This window comes from Mauremys reevesii, linkage group 5 (assembly GCF_016161935.1).
Source record: "Mauremys reevesii isolate NIE-2019 linkage group 5, ASM1616193v1, whole genome shotgun sequence".
Lineage (NCBI taxonomy): Eukaryota > Metazoa > Chordata > Testudines > Geoemydidae > Mauremys > Mauremys reevesii.
The window spans coordinates 96,637,324-96,650,872 of record NC_052627.1 but is presented as its reverse complement, the minus strand read 5'-3'; the positions used below and the strand labels follow the sequence as shown (position 1 = coordinate 96,650,872).

The 13,549-nt window shown below is 41.4% G+C and overlaps 1 protein-coding gene across 6 annotated transcripts in view; it reads left to right on the top strand.

Moving 5' to 3' along the window:
* The window catches only part of FAM114A1 (family with sequence similarity 114 member A1), a 53,620-nt gene that overhangs the window by 21,446 nt on the left and 18,625 nt on the right, over positions 1 to 13,549 (top strand). For all 6 annotated transcript variants that reach the window (XM_039539915.1, XM_039539912.1, XM_039539913.1 and 3 more), the window contains 5 exons: positions 1,549 to 1,668; positions 1,837 to 1,943; positions 4,220 to 4,354; positions 6,797 to 6,949; positions 10,893 to 11,016. In XM_039539915.1, coding sequence (XP_039395849.1) covers positions 1,549 to 1,668; positions 1,837 to 1,943; positions 4,220 to 4,354; positions 6,797 to 6,949; positions 10,893 to 11,016 — 639 coding nt within the window. The remainder of the gene's footprint in view (positions 1 to 1,548; positions 1,669 to 1,836; positions 1,944 to 4,219; positions 4,355 to 6,796; positions 6,950 to 10,892; positions 11,017 to 13,549) is intronic.

Below are 13,549 nucleotides of genomic sequence, written 5' to 3'. Positions count from 1 at the left end.
AGAGAGGCAAATAGCAGGGTTCCCCAAGGATCTGTACTGGCACCTGTGCCATTCAACATATTCATTAATGATCTGGAAAAGGCTGTAAACAGGTGGCAAAGTTTACAGACGATACTAAATTGCGCTAGATGGTTAAGTCCAAAATTGACTGCAAAGAGTTATAGAGGAATCTCCCAAAAGTGGGTGACTGGGCAAAAAAATGGCAGATAAAATTCAATCTTGATAAGTGCAAAGTAATGCACACTGGAAAAAATAATCCCAATGATACATACAAAATGATGGGGTCTAAATTAGGTGTTTTCACTCAAGAAAGAGATCTTGGAGTCATTGTGGATAGTTCTCTGAAAACATCTGCTCAGAGTGCAGCAGCAGTCAAAAAAGCTAACAATGTTAGGAAACATTAAGAACAGGATAGATAATAAGACAGAAAATATCATAATGCCACTGTGTAAATCTTAGATATGCCCACACCTGGAATACTGCATGCAGTTTTGGTCACCCCTCTCAAAAAGATATATTAGAATTGGAAAAGGTTCAGAAAAGGGCAACAAAAATGATTGGGCTATGGAACAGCTTCCATATGAGAAGAGATTAAAAAGACAGGGACTTTTCAGCTTAGAAAAGAGATGACTAAGGGGGGATATGAGAGAGGTCTATAAAATCATGACTGGTGTGGAGAAAGTGAATAATTAAGTGTTATTTACCCCATCACATAATTCAAGAGGTCAACCAATGAAATTAATAGGCAGCAGGTTTAAAAAAAACACAAGGAAGTACTTCTTCATATAACGCAGTCAATCTGTGGAACTCGTTGCCAGGGGATATAGTAAAGGCCAAGACTATTAACAGAGTTAAAAAAAGAACTGCATAAGTTCCTGGAGGATGGGTCTATCAATGGGTATTAGCCAAGATACAACCCTATGCACCAGGTGTCCCTAAACCTCTGACAGCCAGAAACTGGGACTGTATGACAGCGGATATATCACTCAATAACTGTTCTGTTCTGTTCATTCCCTCTGAAGAATCTGACACTGGCCACTGTCGGAAGACAGGATATTGGGCTAGATGGTCTGATCCAGTATGGCCATCCATTCTTATGAAACGTCTGAATTCCGCTTAAGCCCCAGCCCTGGGAGGCACAGAGCACCCTCAATTCCCATTTCAGTTAATCAGCGCTGAAGGCACTCAGTACTTTGAAAGATTGAGCACTTTACCTTTCTCTGTCACAGTAACAAGATTTACAATGATCTATATCCTGTATCATTTGTATTCTATTTCAGTTTCATCATTTCTGCTCAATTAACATACAGGACACGAGTTTGAAATGTGTTAATATAACTAGTGAGTAAATGAAGGTCTAGCTGCCTTTTCTGACCTAGAAAATAAGTTAAGCAGATGTAGTAGGCTTCATATTTTGTGATTTTTCACCTAATTTTTAATTGATGTATTTACTAAGCATTAAATATTATGCCTTGTTATTAGTAATGAGTGTTTCCAAATCACAGACACATGCATAATTGCATCTAAAATATATTTGTACCATTACAGGTCATGGATTAACTGCAGTAAAGGAAAAAGCAGGAGCCACTCTAAGAATTCATAATGCGAGTTCAACATCGTCAGAAGGCGCACAACCTGCCACAACTGAGAGCAAAACACCAGGGATCAGTAAGTAGCTTATTAGTGCAAGTTGAACAAAACTTTTTGACAAATTATCAAATGTATACAATTTAGGAAATTCAAAGATTTTGGTGACAGAATCCAGTTCATTGTGATTTGTTGAAGATAGCACAGTGTTGAACATGTGTTGTGCCTGGCTCTTTTTCATTTTATTAGATTCCAGTGATGCCCCAGACCAGAGCTCCATTGGGGTTTCACCCTCTTCTCCTTCATCTGGATCTCGTGGGATGCTGTCAACAATCACTAATGCTGTACAGAACACAGTGAGTAACTCCAGTGTGTCTTGTCTTCTCAAGTTCTCCTTTGTGCCTTCTAACTGCAAGTCACATTTGAAGACAAGGGTTTGGGAGTTTGTGACTGTTTGAAAAACAGTTTTTGAACCACAGATCTACAATGACACTTTCACGCAAAAATAACTAGCTCAATATAAAGTTTCAGGTATATCAAAGAAAGTAACCAATTTAGGCTACACCTACACTGCGAGCTATGGGTGCAATTCCCAGCTTGCATACACATACTCAGGCTAGCTCGATGAGAGCTACTGCACCTATAAACAGTAGCCTAGCTGCAGTAGCACAGGCAGTGGCAGCAGAGGCACAGCTTAGCAATGCTGAGCCCTACCCACGAGATTCAGGTGAGTTTGTATTCAGCCTGGTTTTGAACCATGCCACTAAATCTGCTGCCCATGCTACCATGGCTCCACTACTGTTTCATTGAGCTAGCGCAAGTATGTGTATGTGAGCTGGGAATCACATCGCTAGCTCAAAGTGTAGACATGGCCTTTGAGTGAACATTTGGGACTAGACTTAGTTTAAAAAAAATTCTGGCTGCTGCACTGTGTATGTCTATGCAAAGTCTTGGGAATCATGTGGAGGTGTGGTGCTCTCATGATTTTTATTAAAATCAAGTCCTTTGTGATTAACTTTGAAAGGAGCGTTTCTGATATTTTTGCTGGCAGATAAAACAAGACAATCCTACATTTGCTTGGTTCAAGACTTTTACTAAATGATTCCTTTTCTTCTCTAGCCCTGGCCTCTCCCTCTTTGCCTAGTCTCACATCTCAAGCTGTCTCTTTGACACTGCTCTCTGGATATCTTGGTGCCATCTCAAACTCAACATGGCAAAATTTGAACTAACTATTCATCTTTCCTCCCTTATCCATTATTACCATTGTCCTTTCCATATTCCTTGTGATCCAGGCTCAAAACCTAAACATTGCGTTTTACTCTCTTCTTCCCTCTTCTCCGCTCTATCCCAGCTTTTGCCTAATCCTGTTGCTTCTTCCATTTTACCTCTCCACTATCCATCCACATCTTGCCTTGTTCCTTTCAGTGTGTATAAAATGCTACCTCTACAGTCATTTTCCATTGAACTCTTTTGCCTGGTGCTCTAGCATGGGATTGCAAAAATTGCAGGCAGCATCTAGGAAGCATAGATGGCAGGGTTTCCTTTGTGCAAAACTGGTGAGGGTGATGTTCCCTTTCAATGATTGTCCAGCCCATTCGAAGCATGCCATGAATAGCTTCACTCTAATGTCAAAGATTGTGGGAACATGGGAAGATTTCCATTGACCACTCCCCGAGGGCTGCAGTGAGGGTCACAGAGTCAGTGAGGTTGTAGCTACCTACAATTTGCTGGTGGTGGGTTTGGATGAGACTGCCTGAGCTCCACGGGGAGGCCAGTCTGCAAGTGGGAGAATTAGGAGGGAGAACTGGAAAGTTAGAGCTGTCCATGTGGGTGGTGAAGGCCATCATATCAAGGTAACAAATGGTATCAAGAAGAAAAAGAGCAGTTCAGGTTCCTCATGGTAATGTAGTGACTCCTGCCTCTTGTTGAAAAAAGTTTCCTTCAATGTTCTAACACTGAGAACAGAGGCAGTCTTGACTGCTGAGACCTCTGTAAAGTTTTCCATGTTCAGCTCCTAATTTGAGAAGCTGCCAGACATAGAGTCTAGGCTAAAGACAGAACAGTTAGCCAGTGTAGGTTGTTCTTCCATGTAGCTGAACCAATGAGGGAGATGAATAAAGCTGGTGAGAGGACATAGAATCAATAGCTTCATGTGAGAGAATCTCCCATGTAGCAGTTCATTGCAGCTGTCAAATGAAAAAAAAACTCAGTTACACGAGTGAGGTGAACTCCTTTCATAAGGGTCCTTAACTTCAAAGGAACCTTTTGTACCTAAGATTTGCACTTAAAGGAAAAGATGAACCATCCATGTATACAAAGTAAATATGGCTTTATTCTCTGATTATTATTCTTTACTTTATTAAGAGAATTGCTATTGGGCATATTTCTTATTGACCTCAAGCTATTAAATATCATTCAAAATAAGTTAATTATAAAACCTTTGTATAGTACTTTTTCTCCTGGAAAATGGATTCAAAGCAAAGTGAGATGATTGATGAAGTCATAAGTCCTATTATTAGTAAGGGTGGAGAAACTTTGGGGAGTTAAAAATTCAAAGTCAGCATCAGCAGAACCAATGGTTTTTAACATAAAGTGTAAAGAAAATAACCACACTGCATTGTTTTATGTGCAGGGAAAAAGTGTTTTGACAGGTGGTCTAGATGCTTTGGAATTTATCGGCAAGAAAACCATGAATGTCCTGGCAGAAAGTGATCCTGGATTTAAGAGAACCAAAATACTGATGGAAAGAACAGTTTCCCTATCTCAGGTTGGATTGCTTCAAACCCTCTTTGTTAGTGCGGTTGCAGATTACTGAGCAAGAATTTCATTCACATCAGTAGTAGGGTTAATTTAGTATAGTTAGACCTATGCAAATAAAAATTATGCATTGTGTCAGCTCCACTTTGTTCTCTGCAGGACTGCAAATTAATGTGTTTTGTAAAATTAGCACTTGCATATAAGCAAGGATGTGCAATTACTGATTTTCATAAGATACTGTGTCAGGTGATAAACGTACTCTGGAGAAGTGCTCAAACCCTTTATGTTTTCTTAATAGTTATAAATCTGTATTCACACCAATACATACATAGTTGTAGTGCTTTCCTGGGGAATGAGTAATAGTGGAATATAGCATTCATTTTATTGGGAAAAAAATTAAAGCAGTAAAAAATTATTACTTATATCCTTTTAAATTAATGCTATCATCTAGGGGAACAGCATACTCAATAGCAATGCACCATGCCCTTACCATATGAGTCAAGTCATGAGTTGTGTCTTCAAAGATTCAGAGACCTTGTAACAGTATAATCTGAATATAATCATTGCCAGTACCCGTTACTTTAGCTCTCCAGGTACAGACGTTCAGTAACTGCTTACTACTTTTGCTCACTGCAATAGAATTTCATCAATAAACTGTGTCTGTGTGTCTGTGTTAATAAACACAGATAGACCTAGGTAGCATAAAACCTATAGGTAGTAAGGTTAAGGGAAATCCTATAGCAGTAGACATTAAAAGGGCGCCTTTATATTACCACAATATTTTCCTGTTTGTAGAATGTAATATTGCAGTGAGATATTTTTCTCCCAATAAGATGTTTCATTTTTAACATCTACCACTGTAAGCAGAAACAGGATGATACTGTTAGAACAGATCAAAAGCAAACTAATCCATGCTAAGCAAATTACATAATTATACACTTTACCTATATCTACTTGAGCAATGCTCCAAACGGCCATTACTGTTAAAAAAGAAATATGTATAGCCATAAAATATTATGGCCCCAGTACTGCAGTTGAAGTTTCTACATGGATCTGATTGCAAGATCAGGGCTTAGTTTTGGGTAATGTGTTTTTTCTAACACATTCCAAGGCACTTCGCAATGTAATATTGCAACTCTGGCAATAAAGGGGACTCTCTCAAGTAGTGTAGACTCAAAATTTGATCTGGCTGAAAATTTATGATCTGAAGAAAGTCATCTAGATTGTAAGAACCAATTTTTCAAACACTGGACTACAGCTGTGTCTGCAAAAATACACATCTACATGAAACCAGCTAATTGCATGGGCAGGTATATGCGTAAGTTTGGTCCTGAATTGGGACCTAAATGGGCAAGGGAAACAAAGGATGGGAGAAAGGAAGTATTAAATGGAGGTAATAAGAGGTGGGGAAATGAGGCAGAGAAAGGTAAAGTGATTGCCTAAGTTCACACAGTCTGTGGTACAATAACTGAACCCAGTTCTCCTGAGTCCCAGTCCATTGCTTCCTTTTAATCTAATTTGTGCATGCAAAATTTAGATCTGAAGAATTGTGTATGCAGTATTGAAAATGGGGCTCCTTTGAAAATCTGACACAGTATACCTTGTACATCTAATGAATACTTGAATGTCATAACATATCAAATTGAAATAGGAAATAGTGCAAACATAGTAGAGCTAGATATTTCATCCTGGTGCAGAGGGACAGGAGAAGGCCAAAGTGCCACATAAGCATAAAATGTCAAAGTATGCTTAAGTGGTTCATAGGCTTTGGATAGGGTGAAATTTAACCCATAAATACAGTGGGAAATGTATACAAGAGGCCATTTCTTCTTAGGCAACCTTCTGTATTAAGAGAGCACTCCATAATATCCCCAAATGTATGGAGTACAGTTCTGATCCATTTTTATTACAAAACCCTACCTTCGTTAAGCAAATTATTTTTGTGGGTCCAAAGGTCATTTACAACAGGTTTCACTATATATTCACTATATATGTACTTCATGTGAGTAGGAACCCTGGAAACAGCATTCTGCAGAGATTGTGCTCTATGTATACGTACTGTAGGACCTGTATCGGGCACTGGATGAAGTAAAGACTTTTTAATTTTTCTTCCCTTGCAAATGGTGGCAAATTTTTTGAGGTATTACCTGTAGCCAACACTGCATTTGAGGATATGAGCAATGTTATTTGTTGTTGGTTGGTTTTTAAAGACAGTTAATAATTACCATAGGGAAAAACACATCTAGAACGCTACTTAAATATTTTATTAGAGAGGTTAATAAAAAAAAATTATGAGGCATATCTGAGGCTGACTAAAATTTCAGCTCTGCAGGTGTGATATAGTACCAAATTTTATTATTGCTGCCTAGAAGAGATGAGGCTGAGAGTAATAAAAACTGCCAAATCTGCAGTGCAGTCAATAAATCAACAGGAATGATGTATATTTTTGCAGCTGTTGCGAGAAGCGAAAGAGAAAGAGAAGCAGAGATTGGCCCAGCAAGTTACAGTTGAAAGGACAGCGCATTATGGGTTGCTTTTTGATGAGTTCCAAGGTTTGTCCCATCTTGAAGCTCTGGAAATTCTGTCAAATGAAAGTGAAGCCAAGGTACAGTATGCAAACTGCATAAATCACAAACACAATGTTTAGTGAAATACTTTTTGTAAGCATTAATCTCCCCATACAAGTCAATAAGAGTTTTTTTCATTGACTTCACTGGGTACTGATTTGGTCCCAAGGGTTAATCCTGTATCTCATGAAGTCAGGAGGACCAGGATTTAGCACAAAGGAAGCAAGGAAATCTGCCATTGAAAGTTCTAGTTGTTAAGACATTATGTGTTCTGCATTTTAAACCTGTTACAAGGTGCTAATGCTCTTTCAAGCTTTACCAGAAGACTCAAGTGTATTGTTTTTATTAAAGGTGTTACCATTTATATTCAGGAACCTTGCACCAACTACACCAAGAGGCTAATAAAAGAAAATGCATTCCAGATTATTTATTTAACTTCTAAATATTCTTTATTGCATTGTGTTATCTTGTTGTTGACCAACCCAAGATATAAATAGAGATGTAAGCAGTCTCTGTGGCTACGTTTACACAGCAATGTAACCTAGGGTAATTGGGACTTGAGTCAGCTGACCCATGTCAGGGAAACCTGGGCTTGGGCATCTATATTGCTTAACCCTAGGTTAAGAATTTTCTGACCCGTGCTCAAACCTAGGGCTTTGACATCCACACTGCAGTGCACTGACCCAAGTCAAGAGTAACCGTATTCCAGAGTGCCTAGTGCCCCCAACCAATGTCAACATTCTAGCCCTAGGAACATGGTGTACTGAGGGAAAACTCTACTGCACACTCTGTTTCCTAACGGTGGCGGTGCTGTTGATGGGACTTGTGCCCATAATTGGCCCTCCTCAAGGAGCACATGAGTTCATAATCAGCAAAGGGTATTACTCCATTGTTATGCAGGCAGTAGTGGACCCCACAGGCCGATTTATGAATGTCAGTGTGAGCTATACAGGAAAAGTTAATGATGCCAGAGTTTTTTGCTGCTCTGGAGTCTACATTCATGGACAGGCTGGGACACTATTTCCACCAAATGACATAGATATAACTGGTGTTACTGTCCCCATTGTTGTTATCAGGGAACCCATGTACCCTCTTTTGCCTTGGCTTGTGAAATCATACCCTGATTTCAGAGGCCCAGACAAAAAAAAAGTTTAATTACACTCTAAGCAGGTGTAGAATGGTTGTTGAATGTGCTTTTGGCAGATTAATATTCTGTTGGAGGTGTTTACAACCCATTTAGATGCCAGTGTAATTACGGCTGTCTGCGTTACTGTGGCTTGCTGTGCTCTTCACAACCTTTGGAAAGCCAGAGGTGAGCCACTTCCCTCTAAAAGGACCTATGACAGCGAGGAGACACTGGATTGGTAGCTCAGCCAGAAAGTGAAGCTAGCGTGGCGGGTGCTGATTGTACCTAAGCAGCGGAAGTAAGGGGTACTTTGTGTGCTCACATTACGGACTTCCATGGCCCAATGGCAGAGGGAAAATAGTACCTATGGGAATGTGCTTCAAGGGGAGGGGAAAACGGGCTCATTTTTGGTGAGGGGCAGTGTTTGGGAGGGAGTGGTCTCGATTGGCATGCAGTGCAAGTCAAAATGACATGATGAAAAATAAATTTGTTTGTGGCTGATAGTGTGCTTGTGCAAACTGCAGATCACTCACCCTGCAGAAGGAACACCCCGAGTAGGTCATACACTGCATCAGAGTCACCACCCCTGTCTAAAGTCTTCTAACCCTGGCCCAGCTGAAGACTGGTGCAGAAGCAGCCTCCAATGTTCAACCGCTGGCACTTTCTTACTCCCACTTTTTACTAACAAGTCTCAAGAAGCAGCCAACTTGGTGACCCACTTGTCTGCCTAATAATCAAGTTCTTCAGCTCTTGGCAATCCCCACAGAGGATCCAGAACTAGCTGCTTTCTTTCCTGCTCCATTCCACCCAGGGTGTGTGGCCCTTGCCTGCATGACCGAAGTGGTGGATTGCTGCTGTCCTCCCAAAGATTCCATCTCTTAAAACACACAGACACCCCAGCCTGGCTGCAGACTGGTAAAGTGCATCCCCGGGGATCCCTTATCCCTGCCCCTGCTGCATGCCAGGAGGCTGCGGGGAAGTTTGGGGACCAGCTCCCACTCACCATCCTGACAGTGCACACAGAAAGGGTCTCCCTGCACACGCAGCCCCAGGGAGGGCAGTGGGAGCCCAGGAGCAAGGGCAAGAGATCAGAGCACACCCCGCAGAGAGAGGGAGTGGGAGAGGTCCTGGCTCACCTCGGCCAGGGGGGTAATGATCCTCAACAGCCAAGAGCCACATCCCAACTGGCAAATTTGCTCCCTGCTCTGAGCAAGCTCCACATGACGGCAAGGAGGCGCAGGAGCCAGAGCCACCACCACCACAGGAGGATGCAGGAATGGGGAGCAGGCTCAGCCAGCAGTAATGGCACTTCCAGACCACTGTGCTGGCTGCCTGCAGCACTGCTACTCTGCCGCCAGGAACTGTAGGATACATCTAGAAGATTCTTGGGACCCCAAGTCAAAATGAAACCGTGTGCACACAGGATAGCAATAGGGCTCGGACCCTAGGTCCAGGTTTAACTCAGGCTCAGACCCTACAGCCCTACGGGCTCCTGGGACCCTAAGTCCAAGCCCTAGGTTAGCGCAATTGCAGTGTGGATGCAAGAGAGGGTTGCCTTGGGTCCAGACTCAGACCTGGGCTTACACTGCTGTGTAGACAAACCCTGTAAGATTACTCTGAGATACATGCTTAAGTTAATTAGGTCTCTGTGACTTTCAACTGTCAGTTTATTGGCTCTGCTGTGCAGCCATTCAGGAAAGCTTTGGTTCACACTTAGCGGTGGTATTTATACATTATGACATTTTTCAAATACATTTCTCAGCGTTTGTTCCTCCACCTTTTTCTTTTAAAGTCCATCTCTCCCTGCCCTCCCAAAAAATAGAAGTATAAGGAATAGTTTCTCTTAAACAGAATGGTCCTGCTTTTTTAAAAGGGTCTCACTTCAGCCTCCTGTTTTTCAAATAACTGCAGGCCCATTTCAACAGCACTTTGACACCTAATGTCCCTATAGTTGTAGCATTTGCAACTATTTCTAGGTGTAGAATTGTAAATACAAAAATCACAGTCAGGTCCTATAAAAACAAACAAAACACATTCTCATTCATCATAGCCAAAACTTAGCATGAGTCCATTTAAGTTCAAGTTAACCAGAGCTCACAGACTTCTTTATAATGAAATGAGGTTCATCTCTTGTAAGCAAGAGTGTTCAGTGCTTGGGTATCAACTACAGATCTAGCAGCCTACATGCGGGGGAAAAGTGACAGCAGTTTGGGGACTCTGCAAGGAGATTCCTAGTTGAAGACGAAAGCAGACCGGTGAGTGTCCACCAAAGACAGCCTATGGGCATTTGGTGGAACTAAGGCTGCTTGTGAGGCGAGCAGACACTAACAGTCATCCCCTAGGTTGATAGCCTTAATTTTCAAAACTTTCAGTGGGCTAGAACCAGACTTTCTCAGGCACAATGACATGCCATGACCACTACGTTCTTCAAAACAGTTGGACTGTAGGTAATGTGAGTAAGCCTTGTGGGAGCAGGGAACAGGGCCACTACTCTGGAATTCCCTGCCACAGCTGTTCAGGCTGACAGCAAGTCTTCCCCTCTGCCTACCCACTCTTCACCAAAGCCTTCCCAGAATAATGATAAGATGTTATCAAAAAAATGTGCTCTGGGAGCAGGAGGCAGCCTGAGTATCTTGTAAGGCTTGTGTAATATTTGTCAGAAACTCGGCTACCAAGCAGATGAGCATGTAATTAATCCCTAGATAAGATAGATAGGTTAGATAAAGGACCTGATCTTCTAATGGGAGTTCTTGTCTACTGCTCAACACACCTTGGGGTCAGGATCAAAATTCCTAATTTCAGTAAAGAGAGGGGTGATTTGGGTTAGTAGTAATCACTGTCATTTTCTTTCTCAGATTCAGTCATTTTTAACATCACTTAATGGAGAGCAGTTGGAAACTGTGAAAAATGACTTAATTGCTATTAAAGAGATCTTCGTTCCAAAGGAAACAAATAATGAAGAGGATCAAGAAAAAAAAGGTAATTAAAATAATACTGGTGTATCCCAGTTGAGACCTATTAAATCTATATGTTTAACTTAAAAAAAAACTTTAACCCAAACTAGTATGCTTTAATTAACTGAGAGTTGAGAGTAGACAGACAATTTGGAGTGAATTTCTCTATAATACCCTAACATTCTTCAAAAGAAGTAAATACAGTGGAGACTAGGGAAGCTTGGATTGTTAGATGTTCATTTCAAACTCAGTTGATTGACATTCTGGTTTATAGACTCTGCTTATAAAATCGTGTATGCACGATAGGCTAAAAGTTTAGGGGAGTTCAGCAATGATTTTCTCCCATAATGGCTGTATCCAGTGGGTGAGATCCTTACCCCTGCTCCAGCACCTTTACACCAGGTAAAAGGGCTGACAAGGCATAAAAGGGTCCTAAAAGCCCCAGTTCCTGCTGAGAGAGGATTCCCCTCGCACTGGAACTGTTGAAGAAAGCCATAAGGCTGCCTCCAAAGTTTCTCTTTGCAAGTCTTGACTTAGGGGGTGTGTTGGGGGGCAGCAAGGGCATGTCACAGGCTGGGCTGCAGCATACAGCACTGTGAGGATTCCAGACCATGCTGTGGTCCAGAGGGCAGCCTAGGGAGGTTTCCATTACTTAGAGAGACCCCCTAGGTCTGCCTACATTATGCCAGGTGCCTCTGCAGCCTCTGAAACAGGACAGAATCAGAAAGTTGTATAGGTAGCTTACAGCCACCGGAGTCCCCTCTCCTCCTGGGTTGTGCATTTTGAATTGAGTTCTTGAAATCAATGGAAATGGACTCTATCCTCAATAACTTAGAAGACCTTGTTTTACATATGAGGGTCTTCTCCTAATCTCAGGGATGCAGGCCTATACAATCCTACATTTTGCAAAATACTGAGAGATGTGTGGCCAAGAATCTGAAATTATGAATCACTGAAATAAAACCTTATTTAAAAGAAGTGTCTAGAGATATTTCATTGTTGACACTGCCTGGGGCAGCAGCAACTTCTGTTCTGTTCTACTCTACATAATTGCCCTCATCACCATAGTCTCCTAGCACCTTCCAATAGTTTATTAAGCAAAGGGACTAACATCTGTCTCCTGTGGTTTGTTCTTTCATCCTCTCCTGAAGGGAAAGCTGTGTGTGCAATGGAGTGTTTAGTTTGGTAGGGTTGTTTTTTTTAATGTAAACATTGCTTTGAGTTTGTACTAGAGAGAGCACATCCAAGAAACAGAGCTTGCATTTGTAGTGGAAAGTGGTGAGGTCTGTGATGGTCCTTAATGCCTGTGGAATTCATTCCACAGCCTCACAACAGCCCCGAAGAATGTTCTATCTCCAGCACAGGTGAGCTTTACCCTTAAGGTGGAAAGTTCAGTTGTTCCTGAGGAGGGGACTTGTCAACCAACGTCCTCATTCTCAAGCTCTAAGCCATCTCTTATATGCTGAGCCTAAGCCATAGAGCTCCTTGAAGATAAAGACGGAAGCAAAAAGCATTGCAGATTTTTCTCTGCAAAAGCAAATCAGGTAGAAGACCAAAATACATCCTCCCTTGTGACAGAGGAAATGATAACCACAGACATGTTCAATACAGCTTGGAGCGAGAGAATGGTCTTCAGAAAGTCCAACAGTTATTTTAGGCTGCAGTAAGATCAGCTACTGTTCGAGGTGACTCATTTCCTTTAACCACAATAAGTGCACATTGGGTAACATTCGTGCACATTGGGCAACCCCAGTGCAGAAAGCCAGGGCAATTCCTATGCACCACTTAAGCCCCATGATCCATTTATGTGTGTACGTAGCTCCACATACAGAGTAAAGGCAGTATAATACAGTACATTGTGTAGCCCTTTGTAATCAGCCCTTTTGTGGTGGACAGGATTTGCCCTCTCCTTCTGCACAGTGGCAAATGTCACCCATACTGCATAAGCAGCAATTCCACAAGGGAACTTTCATATCTTGTACCCATCACATGATGTCTGTCCACAGATATTTACAAACAATTAAGGGGACAATGTCAAGTTGCATTTTTTTAATACAAGAGGCTGAGACTATAAAAATATTAACTATTTAAATGTTTAACATCTGGCCTTAGACAGAATTACTAAAGTAGATGGAGAGAGAAATCTGGCCTTTGAGAAATGGAGAGGAGACCCATTTTCTTTTCAAATATTTGTAACATGCTTCCAAGCAGCTGTGTTGAATCTCTTGAGGACAAAGTTGCCAGGTATTTGGTTTATACATCCCAGTGTTTTGCTGCTCAGCTAGAAAACTTGCACGTAGCTGAGCTAGATTTTTTGCTACAACTCAGTCTCCTGAGGGCTGAAATACTTTAGTCTAACCCTAGTTATTGTGCTCAATATGAGGGTAACTAAATGAAATTAATGGCCTGTGATATACTGGATGTAAGACTAATGATCCCTTCTGGCCTTAAACTGTATGAAACGATGAGCAAGATAAACCCTTATGGGAAAATCCTATATAATTTAAGAGGGATGAAATCAATAGGGTTCTGTAGAAATTACTCTAAAACCTAATAGG